The sequence below is a fragment of the Mytilus trossulus genome, chromosome 12, assembly GCF_036588685.1.
Source record: "Mytilus trossulus isolate FHL-02 chromosome 12, PNRI_Mtr1.1.1.hap1, whole genome shotgun sequence".
NCBI classification, from domain to species: Eukaryota; Metazoa; Mollusca; class Bivalvia; order Mytilida; family Mytilidae; genus Mytilus; species Mytilus trossulus.
This window is the reverse complement of record NC_086384.1, coordinates 48,279,843-48,304,112: the sequence shown is the minus strand read 5'-3', so window position 1 is coordinate 48,304,112 and position 24,270 is coordinate 48,279,843. Positions and strand designations below refer to the sequence as shown.

At 32.6% G+C, this 24,270-nt stretch overlaps 1 protein-coding gene across 1 annotated transcript in view; it reads right to left on the bottom strand.

The window, feature by feature from the left end:
• Window positions 1-13,809: 13,809 nt before the first annotated feature.
• The window catches only part of LOC134692732 (uncharacterized), a 37,843-nt gene continuing 27,382 nt past the window's right edge, over window positions 13,810-24,270 (bottom strand). Inside the window, exons 7-8 of the mRNA XM_063553237.1 lie at window positions 15,933-16,565; window positions 13,810-14,863 (exon numbers count right to left, since the gene is read on the bottom strand). Of these exons, the coding sequence (XP_063409307.1) occupies window positions 14,643-14,863; window positions 15,933-16,565 (854 nt within the window). The 3' untranslated portion in view covers window positions 13,810-14,642. The remainder of the gene's footprint in view (window positions 14,864-15,932; window positions 16,566-24,270) is intronic.

Genomic DNA, 24,270 nt, shown 5'->3' with positions numbered 1-24,270 from the left:
TAAAAAAATATTGTAAAAGTATTGGTGCTATAAACAGTTTCGTATAAAAAACTAGTGGTTATTCCCCGACTAAAAATAGACATGGAGGGAAGTCCCTTTTTATCAACATAATTGGTGAAAAAGTATCATGTTTTTTTGTATTTGATTGTAAAAATAAGTTAATTAGCTTCAATTAAAACAGGTTGAATGATTAAAATAATTTTAAAAAATTAGATTAAATACACATGTTTTGAGGGGAGACAAACTGTAAACATCCTGTTTTTTTGGCAGTGAAAAGTGCAAAACTTATTTGCAACCCCTGTAGCTCTTTTCGGAGCAGGCGAACGTAGCCTGAAGCATAAATTTTTAGAAAGACCAGGTAAAAACCTATGAAATTCATACAGTTTTGATTATGAAAAATGTGCATGTATCATGTCTTCATGGGTGTGCACATGGCCTGATTTCATGTTTTTTGTGCATAGATTTGGCAATATGATCCCCCTATACTCTGGATAAAACTTTTTGGTAGTATTAAAAGTACAATTTATTTTTATTCCATTATAAACGAGAGAAAATTCTGATTCTAATGATATCTAGTTTTATACAAGTATTTTTATTAACATTAACACCACTAAGGGTCAATTATAAATGGTCCCTCAAAATATGACGTCATAGAAAAAAACTGTTGATTGCACCCTATGTAAAACCATATATTTTTGGAGTCAGCATCAAGTGACATTCGTCTCAACTCGGCCGATTCCGTACCGAGAGTAGCGGATTCTACCGATGATTGCCGAATGCGTCAAGTGAACTATAAGGCAATACCGGAAGTAACATATTTTGAACCGGATGTAGAAAAGTATCTCCCTTATTCATATCTTTTTGTAAAAAAAAACTTATATTTTTGGAATCAGCGTACAATAAGCTGTCATTTGACACTGAAGTTAGTATTTTAAAACCAAATTTTAATATTTTCATATCAAAATAGATCCTTACTAGTTTGAAAGACCTTCATTTGTTCTCTAAACAATTGGTTTTTATATACCTTATTTATTTTCTGAGACAAGTACCTATTACATTTCATTGTGATTGGTTGATTATCAACAAACGTTATAGCCGTGGAAATTCAACTATTCTTTTATTAACATAGAATGTGTCCAAAAAAAAAAGGATTTTCAAACTCATGACTAGTCTAAATATATTTTGCCTTCTAGAAAGGCTATTTTTGATTTTGCTAAAACGTGTTGAAGAAAGGCGTCCAATTTTTTTTCTCTCAAAAAGTCTTACTCAAACGACATTATTATTTGAACTAACTCATGACTAGCTCTAGTCCAAATAATAGTAACTAGCCTCCATCCTTTCTTCTTTCCTCTATATTTTCCTCCAATATTTGGAGTATCACAACCTTATTACTATGCAATGGTTAGTCACTACCTGACAGGGGAGGAGCCAGTCATTTTCAGAAGGGTAGGGGTTCTGGACCATGGATAAAAGGTGTGTGTGTGTGTGTGTGTGTGGTGGTGGTTTGGTGGGGGGGGGGGGGGTCGAAACAAATGTCTTCATTCAAATGTATGGATCGTTCCAAAAAGGGAAAAGGGGGGACCGAAAGGGGGGACCTTGGTCCCAATCATATGTTCACAGTGAACGTTAAAGCTCCAAAATCAAAATAATCAGGGATATAAACATTTGAACCCTTACAAAAAATTAGAATAACATATAGAATGAAAGTAAATACCCTGACATAATACTCCATCCTCAATGATTAATTTTAAATCCAATGTATATATACGTAGCATGTAGCATTATTCATGTTATAAAAACTTCAATAGGAAATATAACAAATCTAATTTGTTAAGAAAAAATATGACAAAAATTTCATACACGGCCATTTTATAACTCAGCAATATGTATAACCGAAACAAAACAGGGCCCGGCACACACAGTACATTGTAACGGGAGCACCTGATATGACAGTTAAGAACAGTGGAGTAGAACTGTATATCTATGACAACAGTTGGTGTACGGTTTGAAAGAAATGCCTATATCCAGCTAAGTTGAACTTCAGAAGCTATGTTGGAAATCATAGAGGATGTTGTTATTTTCAATTTTGTTCAATAAAGGCTTTGTTACTATGTGTTCAATCAACTTATAACAGATGCAAGATAATGAAATAAGTCTGTAATATACTGATTTATGTTTGCTGGAGATAAGTTGGTCTATTTCTAGTCTATCCGTTTGCATGATATGAACTGGATTTTTTTTCTTGCCTGGTTGTTTGAATGTCGGTCTGGTCCGTTTAAATATGTAATATGTCACAAACCATAGTTTCAATGTATTTACAGTCAACTTCCCTTTATTCTTTTTGTATCAACTTGCCATACTATTGAAAAGTAGATTAGTTAATTATCTTATAAGTTGAGGAAGTCTTGCAACAACCCTCAGGGCTCTAGATGTTGCCTGTAAAAATTTCTAGCCTATCGAACACACCATCCGATATAAAAGTAGCAATTCAATTGGTGTCCAATTCATTCTTGCCACCCTTACATAACCTACACGTCATGTTCTGCATGATTTGTGATTTGTTTCTGGTTGCTCATATATATGCATGCCACACTTGCAACAGAAAATTATGCAGGCACCGGTGAACAATCTACCAATCATGAAATTGTTCAACAATATAAGCAGAGTCGATGTTGCGATATTCTATTATGACATTTCGTAAATGAAATCAACATGAATGATACAATTGTTGCAAAAAAAAATGAAACATACGAACATTTAGTGGCTAGTTGTATGAGTAACCTTGGAAAAAAAGAATCGAAAGGTACCTGAAGAACATTCAAACCCAAAAGTTGAAAATAAGCTGACTTCGCCATGGTTATAAAGGAAAAATACAACAAGACAAATAATAGTATACAAAACACAACATAGAAAACGAAAGACTAAGCAACACGAACCAGATCAAGCATAAATATAAAAAATAGTTTTCTGTAATAATTTAATTATAGTCCGGCCAAAAATTATAAGAAACAAATAAACAGAGGTATAAAACCCACTGGGATCAGGTTAAAGAAATATTTCCATATTTAAAAAAAATATGCCTGCATACTTCAGTGCTTTATTATCTCAACCCCGACCAACCTAGATGTAGCGATAGTTAAATCATGATTTTCCTGATATATGTTTCGTTGTCCGTTTTCACTTTCTTTCAATCATTTAACTTGACGTATTTTTTTCTTTCTTTATATTATGTATAGATTCCTTGTCTCTGATTCTTAATACTGTAGTTGTGTCACATACAATCAAATCAATCTCTTTATTTGAATATGTTCAATGTACACTTTCACATAGCAAGACTGGATAAACATCCCAATGCCAGCCGTTAGTACTATGGGTTCTTTATTTCGTTTCTTTTTCGTATTTTAGTTACTTGGTTACAGAAGTAGTATTATCGATGAGTCCAGGACTTTTCAATTGATATTTATGGTCTATATTATACTGTGCTTTTACACCACTGTACTAGGTTATTAAGATGCGGGGCGGTGTTTTCTCGCTGTGTTGAAGTCCCTTTGGTGGACTTGTGCTGTTTTCTGCTCACGTATATAACGAAAAGGCCCCGTTATGACTAAAATGCAAATATGAAAAAGAACAAACTGACAGCCTAAATTCACTCAAAACAATGAGCGTAAAACAATTATGGACGGCTGAAAGCATGAAATCTTCTGTATAATACGCATATTGTGTGGGTGTTATGGGGTTCAACAATAAATTTGAGAGTGGAATTGGGAAATGTGTCAAAGAGATATTCAGCTCAGTGTTCAGCTCAGAAGGCGATACGGTGATAATTGACACATTTCCCAATTCCAATTTTTTCAAGACGAACATCGGATTGTCGATGACATTTTTACATGTTTGACACATCATTTTTAATTTTAGAAATATATATAAAAATCATTATATATATGCACAGGCACTTGTCTCAACCCCCCCCCCCCCCCCGTATACCTTAATATATATATTAAGGTATATAGGGGGAAACAAATTTGAGACAAGTGCCTGTGTATATATGTTATAAATTCAAATTCAAATTTCATTTTTTAATTTCTTAATCACAAGGCACTCTCGGACATTACAAAATTTCACACAATAATTCATACTACTATAATTCCAATCTTTTTCACTCCGCTCTCTCTCATAATGTTGCTCAGTTGATTATGCCTGCATAAATCACAAAATTCCATTCTTGAATAAAGAGGGATAACCCTATCTGATTGTTACAAGACGCATTTTCTTTTTAAACATGTATAGTGAGTACAGTTACATTATAAGCAATGAACAGCAAGATTGTCTGTGTTGATCGATTTCACACCTTTTCACAGCTTCTTGTACAAACTATCGTGGCTGTTTTCTTCTTCCGCTTCGGGATTACTCGCCTCAACTTGCATACTAAACATAAGAAATATATTAATATATAAGAATTAGTTCATTTAAAAACAAAAATGGTGAAAGAATATCATAGTGATTAACAAATATCCTGCAATCGCTATTATGTCAGCGTGTCTCTGAATAAAAGCATTGGTACAAGATTCAAATTTCATAAAGGAAAGGAAAAATAATGCTTAGTATACACAACTTCACTATAGGAAAAAATTGTCTGAAATAAACATGATTAAGATGATTGATTTTGTTTTCTCATTAAACGATCGGAACCAACTTCTCCTATCATCTTCCTGCCGACTAGATCTTTTATTCGAAAAAAGCAGATTTGATACAGTAATAAAAAATGGCAAGCATTATCCTTTTAACTTCATGTATACCTCTATGTAAATGATGTCCTTTCGATAAATAATTCAAAGTGTGGTGATGTTTGAGAACAAATTTAACGACAGAAGAGAAAATTTCAGCCTTCTAATTGTGAACTTTTCTCTCCTATTGTTATTGGACTTTTGAACATGAAAATATACATTTTGGAACAAATTACTTTTTCTAGTAAACGGGAGATAACCCAATTTAAACAAATCCATTTACATGTATCTATGATAGTACGTTTGGTTTCAATTATTGATGATCTTATTTCTCCGAAAGTTTATAACGAAATATCATTTTTTTTACCGGTCAAGTTTGGAAGCACAGCGTTGTTCGTAAAAATGTTTTGGTGTATGCTTGTTATTCCTCTCATTTTTGTTCTTGTCACGTTTTTACGATTTAAGCGTTACACATACGACACATGCATTACTCTGGTACGATTATATTGCTTCATGTTACCAACCTCCGTACCTGACACATAACCATTTTTTTGGTGTAAATAATGAACTTCTCTTAATTAATACTTGTATAGTATACAAAGTACTTGACCTAGCTTCTTTGTTATAAATCGCATTGGAAGAATGCTAAAATATCATAAGACGGAGAGTAATTTAACTTCGAACGTTGTCCACCGTGACCGTTCCAACATAATATTGAAAATTATTAGATATTAATGTTACTGAAAATTACCTGTATCTTAAAAGCATGCCAAAACAGTGGTCTTCCAACTTGGATGAAAATGGCACATTCAAGTCAAATGATAGTAAAAAATTTTCATCACTTTAATCAACCATACACTATAAACAAAACTGTGTCTCAGAGTTTTGATATAGGCCTCCAGTAAGAAGATGTATTGATTTAACTGCTGGGTGCCAAACCTCAATTCACCTTTCATCTTTGGACACCTATAAATTCATTTAGAAACAAATTATCCAAAAACTTGGACACGGTATTGTAGAAAATACACCCTTTAATCAAATATATCAAAGTCAAACCAAAAGGGGTACCCATGAAGTTTCAATTTTTGCTAACAATTCTCATGAAACTTTGTTCTGAGAAATGCCATAAAAACTGAATTTCCCCCTTTGAACCCCTATAAATGCATCATTAATACAAAAGTTCCACTGATAACACCCCAGGAGTGTTCTGGCAGGATTATTTTATCCATAAAACCACACACTTTGCGTCTTTGATGCTCTAGCTAGCTAATACTGTCAATTTTGAATTATATGTGCACTGACCAACACTAACTTGGCATTTGGCGGAAGTTTTATGTCACAGATTTGACCAACATCTGTGATGTAGTAATTAAATATTGACAAAGCTCCGCCTCTATCCAGACAGTCTCAGACAATAGAATAACAGGAATGACCAGCTGCATATAATCAATATTTAACATTGATCACTATTATCACTATAAAGAATGATTTTCATTTGTATTTTAAAAAGAAATATAAAATGAAATTAGCTAGAACATTAAAATTATGCAATAAAAGACATGTTCCAAAAAAGACCAAGACCATCATCCGTCTGAAAATAGACCGTCCCACATGAATTTTGAGTTTTATGGAAAAATATCAAATAAACTTATAATTGGTTTAAGTGCCTAAAACTGATAGCAGAAGACAGATTCAAAATCATATTCTTCTTGTTTGTAGTAAGAACCTTAAAAGTTTAAAATTTGTCAGAGGCTTTAAAAGATACTTTTACACTCTTATCCTTATACAAATATATAGTTTTGTTCATTTTGGTTAGATTTTTCCCCTTTAGATTTTCTCCTTTTAAATAACTTTTCCCTTTTCTCTGTTAAATTCAAAGTTATATAAATAACTTTTTGTTGCACTACACATGATGCAATAAGATAAGACCACACTATTTATCTTGTGGTCAGTGATTAACAGCTGGACACTGCAATCAACAGATGATTGACATATTAGCCCCTCCTAAATGCCTATATATATTTAGACGGTGCTTTGCTTTTGCGCCAATTGGCATTTCATTTGCGCCAAAAAAATCTTTCATTTGCGCCACAAACAATATTTCATTTATGCCAAAATAGAACCTTTCAATTGCGCCAATATTACAGTAAAATACAGGTAAATAGTATAAAACATATATATTTAAAAAAAAAAAGACTATTGATAATCAAAGTTTGTATCATTGTATTCATGTCTGGAAAATTTCTACTCTCAAGTGCATACCATATTGATAAAATATACTAGTAGTCCGTTTTTTCATGAACTGCAGTCCATTTCAGTTGTTATAATTGCTTTGCAAGGTTTATTTGTATTTTGGGTACAACTACACGACTTGGTCTCCATTTTTCAGAACGTAAGATCTGATATTAAACTAAAAGTGTGGTCATCAAATATTACACACTTTTAAATTATTCTCCTGTTTTATGTCTAAATTGAAAATGTCAAGATTCTCAATCTTGACAGCTCGAACATGTGAACACTATATATAATTATAAACCTTAGTGACTCTCGGCTTCAGAAATGAGTGTGGCATTGAACTCACCCCATTATCCAGAGAAATACTGAACCTTTTAGAGCAATGCATATTTAACGCTTCCGTTATTGCTTACCTGAATTACCTGAAAAATGGTGCAAATGAAGTTTTTATTTTTTGGCGCAAATGAAATATTACCTTGTGGCGCAAATGAAAGATTGTAATTTTCAAAAATTGGCGCAAATGCAAATGCAGAATAATACTTACTTCAAAATCATGTGATAAAAAAATATCTTAAAAAATCACTGTTAGACTGTAGTGCTACCTTAAAACTAGCTTCTGCTAACATCGAATACTCTCAAATCTGTACTTTATATGCTGTGGATTCATTATTATTCGTGGAATACCAATTTTCGTGGCTTTCGTGGTTACCGGTGAACCACGAAATTAATTGTTCAATGAATAACAAATTTTCTATAGGCTTGTATTTAGACTTCGGCAAGACCACGGAATTAAATATCCACGAACTTGCAAGTTTTCCATAATCCACGAAAATTGGTACCCACGAAAATAAATGAATCCACAGTACACTAGTTCATTACCGCTGAACTAGTATATATCTTTATTTAGGGTCCAGCTGTAAGACGCCTCCGGTTGCGGGAATTTCTCTCTGCATTAAAGACCTAGTGTGACCTTCTGCTGTTGTTTGCTATATGATCGGGTTGTTGTCTCTTTGACACATTCCCATTCTGTGATTGTTACATTTTAATGTTGACTGTGTCGTTTTCCTCTTATATTTAAAAGAGTTTCCCTCAGTTTTAGTTTGTTACCCCGATTTTGTTTTTTGCCTATGGATTTATGAGTTTTGAACAGCGGTATACTAAGTTGCCTTTATTTATGTGCTTGCATCAATCTGATGAGTAAAGAAGTTGTCAACTGACTTTCATAGTTTGTATGTGTGTTTGTTACACCACTGTCCAAGGTTCTCTGAGTGTCTAATATTCAGTACACGTGGTTTTCGTTTGTTACTGTATATTGCAATGCTTTATTTTTTTCTTTCGAATATTATTTTATTCTTTAATCTTGTAGTTATATTTCTCGCCTGAATTGTTATACATTTGTCATTTCGGGGTCTGAAATAGCTTTCTGTGCGATATTGGTTTAACTTATTTTTTAACGCCGACGGTGACATATATCTGTAAAGTTTGATCTCTGGTAGAGAGTTATCTCCATGCCATGGAAGACAATGTTGACATTTATTTCAGTCCTTGATCCTGATTTTGATATAGAAAATCATTAAGATTATCAAAGCCTTTATAAAAATCAGCATCGAGACTCTCTCTTTTTCTTGTCTAACATATGTAAAAGTAAGCATGAAAATAAAAGTAAAAATCTCTCATTATACATGTGTTTGTCTAACGAATGTCATTTATGCAGGACCAGTAGATTTTTCAGTCCTTTGGTCTGGCTGGCCAGTACACATAAAAGCTTAAAATCGACCCCTGCTCAGTGGTCCATGGTGTTCAGGTGGTCAACTATTCGGACCAATGTATCATTAGCTTGTCAACACTGCGATTTAGAGTTCGAATCTCGCACATGAGCAAGATTCCAATTGTCATTGACTAGGCTTGTCAGTTTGGCTTTCTAATGTCGATTGTTTTCTCTTGGCATAGTGGTTTTCACCGCCATTAAAAACTGACCGCCACGAAATAACACGCAAATACTGAAAGTAGCGTTAAACACCAATTCATACATCAATTTATAAATTATTGACAATCATACCACATCTTCATCGAAAAATTATTTGTCTGCTGGAAAAAAATATAAAAAATTGAAAAGTAAACAAATTTTGAAAAGAACACTGAATAAATTCATTTAAGTAGGTAGGCATAAACATGTAGAATACAAAACTATATGTAAATTAATTGACTTATTCAGCTTACCTTCCACAACGAGTTCCATGGTAAAGACCAAAACGTTTATATTTCCTTTCTTTTACCTCTAGTCAACCAATCATGCATACATTATATACTCATCGTTCAATAAACAGCACTATTAAACTTATTTTGTTTTACGAGTAAAAAGATAACTGTACGTAAAATCGTTTAAATGTTTGCTGAGTTGTACTGAGGGAGGAAAGTAACTGACATTCAATACATATATTGGACATTTTGATATAAAAGACGCATCACAAAATACCTGTACTATGTTGATCTTCATGTTTCCATTTGGAGAATTGTGATTTAACCAAATAAATCAAATGTACCGTCTTAGCAAGCATCCCCCTTATTCTGGTCTGACTTTCACTTATTCTGCTTTAAAACTAGTGTTCTTATTGGATGCAAATAAAAAAAAAACAGGCTCGGACGCTTGACATTTGTAAAGAGTCAGCTATTTACGTACAGTTATCAGATTCAGGCGTTTGCCTTCCAACTGTCAATCATCAAATTCTAATAACACTTTACATGTATATATATTTATTTAAAGGTAAGTTACAGGTCGATCCATACCATTACAATCTTACTCAAAAAGTGCAGACTTTTTACTTGAGATCAGTATATATTTATTCGATATACTATGTTATTTACCTGTATTGACAATCGATACTGCACATGTCATTCATTTTTATACTAAAAATGAAATGAAAGTAGACAAAACCTTGACAAAAGATAGTCATTTTGATGTCACTGGTTTTTTTAAACTAACCAACACATTTGCAGATTTGAACCTTTTCGCAAAAGAAAAATATATTTACACCTTTTGTAGCTAAACATTTCTTGTCATTTATTTAGCGCTAAAACTTGATGATTGACAAATGATTGCGTAACGTTGCATACTTTAAAGTATTAAAAGATTTCAAGAAAACCATGGGTTATTTTTAGAAATACTACAAATATTGAAAAAAGTGGTGTAAAATTGTTACGTAAAATGGTGGTAGATGTAGAATTTAGGAGATTTCCTTGTTTCTATGAAGATTATCTTGAAATAACATATGTAGGACATTGATGAAATCACCAATAAGAAATACGGATAACTAAGAATTGGTCGTTTGACACCCAGAAATGCGAGATTTTTTATTGCTATTTTTACAATTCTACAATACCGATATTTTAAGTTGAACAGGAAATAGTACCGTATGATAATTTAAGTTGTTTTATAAAATGGAAAAAATCGATGTGAAAATTATTTGGGAGCAGGGATTTCATATGTTGAGAAATGTCCATTGTGTATTGATAAAGCAAAACAAAGATTTTCATTACCGTGTAAGGTCAAAATCGATCATGCCCGCTTGGTTAGTACCTATATCCGGTGTACTGATGATACACGGTGTTCATAGACAGAAAAAATATTAGTCATTCCTTAAATGTATCAATATCTGTTTAGGATAAAACTATTAGAATCTAGTCTATGCTATTCCAAGTACTGACATCAAAAACTGTACTGTAAAACTGTTCAAAACATTTCTAGGTTAGAACAGGGACTTTCTATACTAACGGGACTGGTGACTTATAACGATATCTATACAAATTATCAAACTGATCTCGGCCGTAGCTGATGTCACATGACTTTACGGCAAATCATTTCACATTTAAAGTACTGTAAAGCAAAATATTGCCGTGTGAGATAGTGTCCCCTAATTCTGTCAATATACAAACTATAGCACATAGATGGATAGTATAAAATTTTGTCTAGTGAAGGGAAGGGAGGTTATCCAAGGTTATATATATTGTGTATATTGAGACTATATTTCATAGATAGATTTTTATGAGATTTTGTCTCATGAAAGGGAGGTTATAAACATTTAATATTTTGGATAATTCTATCATTTGAGTGTTTTAATTGAATGATTATAACAAACAAACTTACATATTCAATAATCGCAGCATTTTGTGGTTATACACATAATTTTCATGAAAAATATTTTGAAAATTCTAGAAATGCTCACAATTTCATTGCAGATAATTTCTTAGTGAAGATATTTAATTAAGATTAAGAAATATTTTCATAGACAGTAGTTTTCACAGTGAATAATGGTCATGGACAGAATTCCACGGTGGAATATTGTTGTATTGTGTATATTGAGACTATATTTCATAGATGGATTTTCATGAAATTTTGTCTTATAAAAGGGAGGTTATAAACATTTGATATTTTGTATAATTCTATCATTAAAGTGTTTTATTTGATTGATTATAACAAACAAACCTGCAAACCTAATTAAATGGGCATTCAAAAAATCAGAATGTGAATACATATGTTCAAACTCTTTTAGGTCATTTTTTAGTAGCAATAAACAAAAAAACTATGTTAATTGGACATGCTTTGATACTATATATGCCCTTGAATTTTTACTAGATAACATTTTTGTTCGCTTTGGGGATTCCGTATATCGTCAGATTATCGGAATTCCAATGGGGACTAACTGTGCAACACTTATTGAGGACCTCTTTTTGTATTGTTATGAGTTACAATTTATGACAAAAATAAGCAAAGACCCATCAAAACAACATCTGATAAACAAATTTAATAATACTTTTAGATATTTGGATGATATTTTGGCTCTCAATAATGACGACTTCAGTATGTATATTAATGAAATTTATCCTGCTGAACTTACTTTAAATAAAGCTAATACTAATAATGACCACTGCCCTTTCCTCGATCTTGATATCTATATCACTAACGGAAAGCTGAATACTAAAATTTATGATAAAAGGGATGATTTTTCATTTCCTATCGTTAATTATCCGTTTTTAGATGGTGACGTATCTCAACTTGTACGATTCGCTCGTGTTTGTAACAATGTTTTAGATTTTAACGAGAGAAATTTATGTATTACTGAAAAATTATTACACCAGGGTTTTCGATATCACAAACTAATCAAAACTTTTACTAAATTTTATCATCGGTATAAAGACATCATTCGTAAATATAGCTCAACATGCAGACTTTTTATACGTTCAGTTATTTCACATCCATTTTTTTATGGAAATATTCTTTATAAAGCACAAAGGTGTCAGTATTCACCTCAGAAACTTACAAAACCTTTAAATAGACTGATTAAGAAGAGATATAATTACGATACTGTTGTCAAGTCATTAAAGATTGCATATTTTGGCGTTAATATTGAGTCACTGATAATGTCTTTGCGTCGGAACTAAAGACATTTATTCTAAAAACAGTTGTTGGCATGACACGGGTTATGTGCTTCTCATATATGTTATGATGGTATGATACTAAACCCCTAACGGGAAGGATTGTGCCTGATGTTCATATGATGAAATCATAATCTTTCAGTCAGTTTAATTGAAGTCTGGAGCTGGCATGTCAGTTAACTGCTAGTAGTCTGTTGTTATTTATGTATTATTGTCATTTTGTTTATTTTCTTTGGTTACATCTTCTGACATCAGACTCGGACTTCTCTCGAACTGAATTTTAATATGCGTATTGTTATGCGTTTATTTTTCTACATTGGTTAGAGGTATAGGGGGAGGGTTGAGATCTCACAAACATGTTTAACCCCGCCGCATTTTTGCGCCTGTCCCAAGTCAGGAGCCTCTGGCCTTTGTTAGTCTTGTATTATTTTTATATTAGTTTCTTGTGTACAATTTGGAAATTAGTATGGCGTTCATTATCACTGAACTAGTATATATTTGTTTAGGGGCCAGCTGAAGGACGCCTCCGGGTGCGGGAATTTCTCGCTACATTGAAGACCTGTTGTTGACCTTCTGCTGTTGTTTTTTATTTGGTTGGGTTGTTGTCTCTTTGACACATTCCCCATTTCCATTCTCAATTTTATACTCAATGAATGCAGCAATTTTTGATTATACACATAATTTTCATGAAAAATATTTTGAAAATTCCAGAAACGCTTAAATAGTCAATGCGGATGATTTCTTAGGGAAGACATAATTAGATTAAATATTTTCATAGACAGTATTTCATAGTAAAATATTGTCATGGACAGAATTTCACAATGAAATATTCCCATGCACAGTATGTCATAGTAAAATGTTGTTATTGACAGTATTTAATAGTGAAATATTGTCCAGATGGAGATGACAAGATTTCATGAACAAGGACATTATTTAATGTTACAGTTAAAGGTGAAAAAAAGATGCAGTAATGATAGGAATGATTTTTCTTCTAAACTGCAAACAATGAAAACTAAAAATAAAATCTTTTCCAGATTAAAACTATCATTTGCCACAAATGACAATGTGCTTTTGAAATACACATTAAATCTTTTCAGATTATTTATTTTAAGTTAGAAGAGGGCCTGCCACTTTTCGACTTTTTCTGTTCAACAGTCTGCAAGATAAAATTTTAAACTAAGATTTAATCGATTATTTGACTACAATTTTCATAAAAGAATGCACATCTGAATACAATATATCTTGTACATGTACAAATAGAATATATTTACATTATCTAATAAAGTGATATCAGATATTCATAAATTTTCAAGAACATTGTCTTGTTATCTATAATTTAAAACTGTCAAGAAATTTTTGAAAGTTCAAAAGCATTTCAAATACAAATATAGTTTGATAGTACATGTACATGATGTAGTAAAAACGTTTCTTTCAAAACAGCACATTTGAAGACAAAACTTAATTTACATTTTGATGTAATAGAAGCCTGAAATCCTCACCAATCTAACACATATCTTGTATTACTGGTCATATTTTCTGTTCACAGTTTTCACCAATCTGTTTTAGTATTTAGATCAAAGTAAATCCTCGTTATAGGTCAAAAACTTGTAAAAGGAGTTTGATGAAGAAGTGAAATGAGGCAGAACAAGATATTCCCCAAATAATTCTCAGATTTATGTTCCCTCTTAAATTCACAATTAACACTTATGAATTCCCAACTGAAAACATTTAACTCTTCCTTATTCCAAATAAAAATATTAAGCACTTATCATCTCCCACTTTAAATATACAAACAAGAAATTATTTGAATCTGGAATAATTTTGAATTCTGGAAAATTGATAAGTAATGTATGATGAAAACTAACCCAACTTTTGTGTTCAAAGTTTCTTTAACTGATAATTCAGTATGAACTTACTAACCCCCTTAGCCATGCATGCATGGCTTGTCGTATTTAGTTTGGTTAGATTTCATCATACATTTCTTATCAATTTTCTAGAATTTAAATTAATGCTAGATTCAAATAATTCCTTGTTTTTAGCACTTTAGCACTTATTATATCCAACGTAATATGTTTAGCACTTATTATATCCAACTTAATATATTTAGCACTTATTATATCCCACTTTAAATATCTAGCACTTAAAATGCCTAAATCAAAATACATTAGCAGATAACAATGAAAATCACAACAGGAACATATATTAACTTAAATTTCTCATTTGATGTAAAATAATTCTGTATTATTATTCCTATTCTTTATTTTGACGCCTTCTACTTCTTTGAAAAGATGTAACTTGAGTTAAGCCTTGCTCTTTGTCTAATTGCTCTGCTATTGCATAAGCCATTCCCCATTCACTAGTGACAATAATGATCTCTTGGAAATTTAACCATGATGACTGTGTTGCTTTCATGATTTCAGCTGCCAGAACTGATGAAAAGATTGCATATGGGGTCTCAAGGCCATCAGTACCTGAAGAATATACAGACTAAATAATTTATTTTAAAACATACTGGATAAAATTAATAGCATTTTTAAAAACCAATAATCAATGCAACCTGCTATCATGGTATTAATAGTATTACCATTATTGAACTCTTTAGTAAAGAGGGCATGAAAAGTTTAGCATAATAGAGCCATGGCATCATATCCTCAATCTAAGCTAGAGGCTCTAAAGATCTCAGCCTGTGGTGCTCACTCCATCTTCAACAATGGCTACTTTCTAGTTAAAATTATCATTAAAGACAACGACAGTGGTTTTAAACACATTGACTACCCATGAGGGTCTTGCACGGTAGGTATCATTAAAGAGGAATAACTCTATTAAGAGTTTACAAATTCGTAGATCTTGCATTTTACACCTATGTTTTATTTTTAGCTATGTCTGCCATCTCTGTTGGCACGCAGGGTCATCAGTTATATTTTATTTCAAACTAGATACCAAAATGGTTATTGTGGTCAACTTTGATTAAATTTAGACCACTAGTTTCAGAGGAGAAGATTTTTGTAAAAGTTAACAGACGACAACAGATGAAAAAAGCTCATTAGGCTTTCGACCAGGTGACCTTAAAGTGAAAAAGAATTCCTTTGAATAAGTTCAACTGTAATATTATAATTATATTTTACTTTAAAAGCATGAAAAGAATTTCTTTTAATACCACTTGGTGAAAATGTATTTAGGTTTGTTTAGCAATAGATATTAAATATTGCAAAATATTTAGGGGCTGTTCCAGAATAAGACCCAAATAATCAATAAAAAAAAAAAGATCATTTAACTTATAATTCTTTACATAGTTCTAAGGAAAATGCAACCCCCAACATTTAATCAAATTGAGTGCCTCTCATCCTCCATCTGATATATTTTGGAACAACCCTAGCCACGTATTCATAGACATTATGAAAATAGAGGGACATGCAGCATGTTTTGTGGACGTTGTGCACACATCTATTTCAAAGCAAATTTTCAAAGGCATTTCCCATATCTTCTTTTCATATCATGCATTTTTAAATATCAATGTTTCATTGTAGTAAATAAACATACCTATACCGAGGACAGGCACTGCTACAGTACTGATGTCCTGTCTGTCGTTGGATAACTTTACTATATTCTGTAAGGTTATCTGTAGTTCTCTATTAAACTTGGAACTGTCCTTTGCTGAATTTTTGTCAAATCTTGGTGGTACTGTGTGAAGGACATACGTAAATGGCAGTGTTTTAGGGGATGCCTTACATAATCTGACCTCACATTTCTGTATCATTTTCATTCCAGTCACATCTCTTTTGTATACATTATCATTTACATTCTCTATGGCTCTTGCTATCATTCCTCTTGACTGACACTGTTCATCTTGTGGACACACAATGGCATCTACTCTCAATTTTGTAATATCGCCTTGCAAAATTTGAACTTTAAACCCTACTCTTGTCATGTATTGTTTGTTGAATGTTGATTCTTTTGTCTTTGGTGTTTGGCCTACTGGTTCTGCTGAAGGCTTCTGTTGAATACATGTTAAGTGCTTACTGAACTCTTGCTGTACCATTGCTATCATATCTTGGTCTTTGTCAATAAAATGTATCTCTTTCAATGAGGTTAACTTCCCTTGCTTTTTGCTGTAACTTATAACTGCCTGACAATACATTTGGCGGCATATTTCTTTTGGTACACCAAAAATACCTGCAAAAGAAATAGGTATTAGAAAGTCAATATAAATAAATGTGGTTATTCAAATTTCAAAACTTTTCAAGGCAGTTTTTGCTTTTGGTTTTGAAATATTGTGTTCCGCTGATTTGATAGTTTTTTTCAACTTTTCAAAGCGTATTTAGCTTTTGGTTTTGAAATCTAACTGTAGGGCTAGACTTTTTATAGCTGATTTCGCTATTGGTTTTGAAGGTTTTTGGGTTTTTTTTTGTGTATATGATCGTTTTTGGTATTTCAATAAACATTTCAAATCCTTTGAAGGTTGTATTAGCTTTTAGGTTTGATTTTTTTCAGACGTGAATAATATTGTATAAACCGTGATTTAAGAATCGTGTTTAGACATAAAGAATAAGACTTTTTAATTTGAGTGATAATAATCTGCGAATTTATATTCCTTTCGAAATACTACGAAAATAACAAACGAGAAGTTTGTAAGAAACAAATAAATTTTTCATTCAAAGTCGTTTCAAAATAGATATATAATTTCGACGTTCGTGTAAAAGTATACATTTGAATCAGAATGATGCTCAGAAGTCGTCAGTTACCTACTGTATGGTTGAAAGACCTAGAAGTTTATATGAACCAAGGAGTTGTTTAGGTTCAGAATCGGATTCATACATATTGAATAAAAATCGAGAAAAACGTACCACAAAATTCAGCAGCAAATGAAATTGAAACAATGACCTGTGTTTCGGCAGGTAATTCACCAATTTTCGCTGATGAAAGTACCATGCCAAGACAGAATGATAGTTATGAATGAAGAAGAAATAACCACAATGAGAAAATGGGATATAATTCCTAGATTAGAAATAAACAGAGAGGCTCATCAAAGTACTTTAAATACTAACAATTCAATTGACAATAGGTGACCAATAAATCAAAGTACAGAGAAAACTGTTCCATCTGAAAATAGAGGAACATATCAAAGTACTTGGAGTACTGGTCACTCAGATAACAGAAATGCATACCAAAGTGCAGGGAATACTGATCACTCCGACATGAGGGACAATCCAAGTACTTGGAGTACTGATAACTCTGGAGGACGATAATTAAACAGAACATCTGGTCAAAGCAATAAAGAACATCAAAGCACTCATAGTACTGTTGAAAGGAAGAGGTGTGAAAATGATTAGACACGAAGAACAGAGCATGGACTATTCTGAAGTGGGCAGATATCAGTATGTTGATACTTACCCTGATCATAGACAGTCGACATTTCGAAATTCTGATATTACGCATCATGAAAGATTTACGGAATACCCAGAAACTTACAAAAGATATTCACAATTTCTTAGAAATATGCCTGACTATACTCATACCAAAAGTAATTGTGCTGAACCTCAGACAAATTTTCCACCAGAAATTATACAAGCAGATTGAGGAACAGAATATCCAAGAGCAACTGCTGATAATATGTACTCGAGATATGATAGACATCGTTGACCAGAAAACACATATTCCAAGGTATCAAATATAGGTCGTATGTCATCAAATGAACCACAACATAGACTTCCTGTTTATAATGGCAAAACTGAATGGGAATCATTTTGGTGTCAATTCAAGTTCATTTCAAGAAGCTATGTTTGGGACAATCAGAAGCAAGCAACACAACTGTTATTATGTTTGCAAAATGAAGCTTTAAACTTTGCTTAAAGGATCCCAAATGCAGTACAGACAAATATTTTTAGTTTGTTTGTTGAGTTGAGGAAGAGGTTCGGTGACAATATTTTACCATCAAAACACAGAGCAGCACTCCAAGATCTTCACAAGCAGAACAAAGAAAGCCTACAAGAACTTGCTCATAGAGTTTTAAACCTGATAAGTAAAGCTTACCCAGAAATTAAAGGGACACAGCTATTCGAGGAATTGACTGTTGAGCATTTCCTTTATGGTCTTTATGATGAAAATATGACGTAAGATGTTATAAGCAAGCAGCCCAATTAAGCAAAGAAAACGGAGAGTAATAACAATGGTGTTATAATTGTTATAGAATTGGTCATTTCAGGCGTAATTGTCCATCAAAACAAGATATATGGGAACCAAAGAGAAATAGCCATCATGGAGAAAACCAACAAAGAGATGTATATGCACCAGTCAAAACAAATTTCGATCCTTTAAACTAGAAAGGGATGTGCCTGTAGGCCAAGCACTAGCCCCAAAGAGTAATGAAGTAATTATTGAGAAAAGACAACAATCAATTCCAAAGAAGAAAATTGAATGTTCAGAAGAAAATTGTTTAAAAAGAAAATTTGCAACCTCAGAGAAAAACTTTTCTGAGAAACATCTAACTACTAAAGGTTTAGGCCTTTCAAGCAGTGGTGTTGAAATTATCAGTAAGCAATCAGACCAATGTAGCAAGAATAAACATATTGAAAAACCAGTTTTGTCCAGGGTTGATGCTGTGAATCAGTATATAATTGATATGAATGAGAAAACTATTGTTTTAACTTCTGGAATTTTAACAGAGAAACACTTTGAAGACAACGAATCTTCTGATGATAGTGTTGATGGAGGAAATAGTGTATGTATTGACAGAGTTGAATCAGCAGTTATTCAAACGTATGTTAGAATAGATGATTATGAGTTAAAAGCGGTAATTGACACAGGTGCTGAGGTCACTGTGCTCAGTGAAAAGGTTTATAGGAACCTTTGCAAAAGAACATCATCTTCAGTTGAAAACAGCAACACGTGGATTGTTAGTAGCTGAAGAGGGGGAAAAGATGTCAGCAACTGGTATTTCAGAGATATAAATGAGTTTGGAACCACTGCGTTTTACTTGGCCAGTATATGTAGCTCGTTTAAATGAAGATTTGCTTATTGGTTGTGATATTATTGATGAAATGGACATCACGGTAAATACAAAACGTGGAATTCAAATAAAAGACATTTGGTATCCATGTGAAGTAAAGAGAAGAGAAGAGAAGTATTAAGGATTGTTCTTAATAAGAGCATTTCCATAAAATCTCAATCAGAGATGATTATACAAATACCAGTACCAGATACAGAGATATTTAAAGTATTTATGCCGTGCTTGAACCAGTAATTTACGACAATCCCAAAATTCTTGCTGGGAAAGGATTGGTATCTACACAAATACCGTCTATACCAGTGCGATTCATAAACTTGGAAAATAGTCCATTGAAAATTGAAGAAGGTACTTTAATAGGAACTCTGCAGGGAACTGTGGATGAAGTGACAGACTTTGTTGATATGACAGATGTCCAAATGACGAAAATACCAAAAATTTGTTGATAACATGATCCCGTAAAAACACATGACACATCTGAAAACGTGTTTACATCATCAAGATAAAATACAGTAGATGAATTTTGTTCAGAACTCCAAGAATATATTTCAGAACAGTTGTAAAAACATCAAAAGTAACACTGGCAAACGTTCTCGTAAAACACAGAGATGCCTTCGCTAAATCGAAAACAGAACTTGGATCTTGTTATGTGCTTAAACAGAGAATAGACACAGTACATGCAGCACCAGTCCGCCAACCTTTACGAAGGACACCACAAGCTTTCAAAATGGAGGAAGAAAAATATTTAAGAGACCAAATAGAAACTGAAGTTGTTAGACCATCTTCATCTGCCCGGTCATCACCTGTGGTTTTAGTCCATAAGGTTCTGTCAGATGGTGCGTTGACTATAGGGAAATAAATGATTTGACTATAAAGGACACGTATACATTGCCAAGAATTGATATGTGCCTTGACTGTCTGTCATCTGCAAAGATATTTTCCTGTTTTGACCTTCAAAGTGGATTTTGGCAGATAGAGCTGAATGAAAAAGACCGTAAGAAAACAGCATTTACAAAAAAAATATGGGCTGTTTGAATACACCAAGATGCATTTTGGTTTATGTATATCCCAAGTCAAACTGAACTGCTATTATTAGCTGTTTTTTAGCTGTTATTTACCAGTTTTTCATATTTTTAGCAGTCCTTTAGCTGTTCTAATCATTCAATCTAATAGCAGTTTGAAAAACTGCCACATTTCACCATTTCTTAGCATTCGTCTTAGCATTCCTCTTAGCATTCGTCTTAGCATTCATCTTAGCATTCCTCTTAGCAGTCGGGACAACAGTTATGACAGCAGTTCGATAGCAGTTGACCTATTAATCTTTGTTATAAAAATGCTTGGATCTGGCTATGTTTTCAGCTTGAAGTTAAACATTTATTTGAAGATAATTTGATCATTTTCAAATGTGCATTTTGACTCCATGTTGTGTGCATGGAAATACTTGCTAGTGAAAAAGTGTATTTTTGTCAATATAAGCTTAATTTTGGATGAATTGAATACTTTTACACACCTGCAGTACAGTAAGTTGAAAGTTATAGTTAATTCTTGTGTATATTCTTAATTCTGACATAACTTTGAAGGGGGAAACAGAAATCATACAGAAAGCCCCAAAAAAAGGGGGATTGTTGTTTATTTAAATAGAATATCTGATGTTGACAGGATTGTAATAGAATGTTAGCATATATATATATATATACTTACAGCTCAAGATGTTATTTGAAAAAAATAGATATGAATAATATTATTTTAATCTATTATTTTGTTAAAAAAAACAATCTTATCATATTCAAGAGTTGAAAAAAGGGGGAGGTAAACCATTAGACTGTGAATAGCTGATTGGTTAAAATTGTCCAAACAATCCATTTAATGAAATTAATTTATAATATATAATTTTACTTTAATTTGTTTCAGAAAAAAAGAAACTTAATATATATTACGTACATGTATCAAGAATTTATTTGTTTAAAATTCCAAAAGAGAAAGAGGATATAACTGTTGTCTTTTGGTCCACATGTAATAGAATAAAAACAGTACATTTGGCATGTTTGGTAATAAAATAATGATAAATGAAATAACTTCTAATTTGAAAATCACTTAGTCAAGGTAGTAATTATTAGCCTCTTAGCAGTTAAATATCTCTTCAATAAGTTGCTTTTTAAAAAGTCTTGATAATAATTTAAAGTGCTTTTTTAATTGTTCCTATATCATTACGGACACTAACATAATTAATAAGGGGTCTAAGACCAGCTAAAGTAAGTGCTTCTCACATTTTTGTTTACATTCCTTTAAAATTAAGTCGGTTATTAGATTGGATAGTTACTGCTCTAATTACAAATATAAGTTTCTTAAGTACAACTTTTTGAAATTTCACAAAGACTATCAGTAAAATATTAGAATTTTAATAATTTTTGCTTTCGTATCTTGTACACTGTATATTGATTACGGGTATTCATGTGTCACCTTTTTGTATTGCAACTTTTGGCAGATCTGATAGCATTCCACAGCAGTTATTAGCAGTTTATAAAACCATATTAGGATGTATAACTTAGCAGTTGCCATGAATATTCATTATGGACAGCTGTTATTATAGCAGTTCTCATGAATATTCATTATTTAATAGCTGTTTTTATAGCAGTTCTCATGAATATTCAGATCTCATTTAAATTTTTCGTTAAAAATAACTGCCAAAGAACTGTGAAGGCTAAATAAACTGCTAAGAAACAGCTACGGAATGCTATTGGAATGCCTTTATGCAAATGAATCATTGCCTTATATTTGGTAACTGTGAATGCTAATAAACTGCCAAATAACTGTTGTCAAGTGGGAACTGTGAATGCTAATAAACTGCCAAATAACTGCTGTCAAGTGGGAACTGTGAATGCTAATAAACTGCTAAATGACTGAAGTTCACTTTGACTTGGGTAATACTTCTAGTACTTTCCAAGGATGCATGGAATTAGTATTTACTGGACTTCAATGTAAAACTCTTTTAATATATTTAGATGACATCATTATATTCAGCTCCAATTTGGAAGACCACTTCAAACAATTAGACGAAGTTTTAAATAGACTTAGAGATGTTGGACTGAAATTAAATTCTAAATGTGACCTTTTGAAACCAATTGTACTGTATTTGGGTCATATTGTTGGTCAAGATGGAATTAAACCGAATCCAAAAATTACAGAATCTATTTCAAGTTGGAAGATTCCCTAAAATTTCAAAGAAGTTCAACAATTTCTTGGTCTTTGCAACTACTATAAGCGCTTTATTTTACATTTTAGTGAAATTGCATCACCGCTGATTCAGCTCACAGGAAAAAATGTCAAGTTTGTATGGACAAAAGATTGTGAAGCAGCTTTCACTAAACTAAAGAATGCTTTAATTTCAACACCAGTCTTACCATATCCACATCCACAGTTACCATTCATTTTGGATAGAGATGCATCTAATGTAGGCATAGGAGCAGTTTTGTCACAAGTACAAGATGGACATGAAAAAGCCATTGCCTTTGGTTCAATGAAATTAAATAAAGCAAAGCAACGTTATAATGTCACGAGGAGAGAACTTCTGGCAGTAATCACATTTGTCCATCAGTTCAGACATTTTCTTCTAGGGAACAAGATTTTACTACGAACTGACCACAGTTTTAAAGATGGCTGTTCAATTTCAAAGATCCCCAATGCCAGTTAGCCAGATGGCACGAAATTTTGTCACAATACAACTTTGACATTCAACATAGAGCTGGAATAAAACACAATAATGCCGATGCACTGTCAAGAAAAGACTGATTCTTTTCCTGTACACGAAGACAAAACAGATGACTGGACTGAGTTCCATGAAAAAGTTGACAATATTAAGGACATTGGATCAATTCGTGCAGTACATGAAGTAGTACTAAACAAGCAAGAAAACCTGCCAACTGGTTACAGAAGTATACTACTTCTGAAATGAAAGAACTACAGAGGATAGACAATGAAATTGGCCCTTTATTTACATGGAAGGAGTCAAAAGAACTAACAACAAGAGAACAGGTTGTTAGATTTAGTCCTGCCACAAGGAATTATTGGCTTAACTGGAATAATATTATTATGGATGGTGTAGTGTACCAAAGATTAATTCCAAACTGATATTGATGTACCTAAAATCAGTTGTCAGTTCCTGAGATTTTAAGGTCTGAAAAATTGACGCGGTGCCATGATTCTATATTTTCTGCTCAGTTTGGCATCAAGAAAACAACAACGAAGATAAAGGAACATTTTCATTGGTACAGAATGAGGAAAGATATAAAGCAACATATCATCAGACAGTGTTCATCATGCTGTAAACTTCGGAAAGCAATCAATAAAAACCATGCAGCTATGCAGAATTATCATGATGGATATCCAATGGACAGAGTAGCATTGTATGTCATGGGACCATTTCCCAAATCCAAAACTGGCAATCAGTTTATATTAGTGATCGGTGATCACTTTAACAGATGGATGGAAGCCTATCCATTGCCTAACCAATATTGCCATAACGTTGCCGAGAAACTTGTTAATCAGTTTGTTTTTAGATTCGGAATTCCGCTGGAAATCCATACTGATCAAGGGACTAATTTTCAAAGCAATTTATTCCAATAATTGTGTAGGCTCCTTGTTATCCATTAAACGAAATCAACCCCTTTTCACCAATCATCTTACCCTTCCGGGGCACCTGAGATTACCCCTAATTTTTGGTGGGTTCGTGTTGCTTATTCTTTAGTTTTCTATGTTGTGTCGTGTGTACTATTGTTTGTATGTTTGTCTTTTTCATTTTTAGCCATGGCGTTGTCAGTTTAATTTCAATTTACAAGTTTGACTGTCCCTCTGGTATCTTTTGTCCCTCCTTTATGG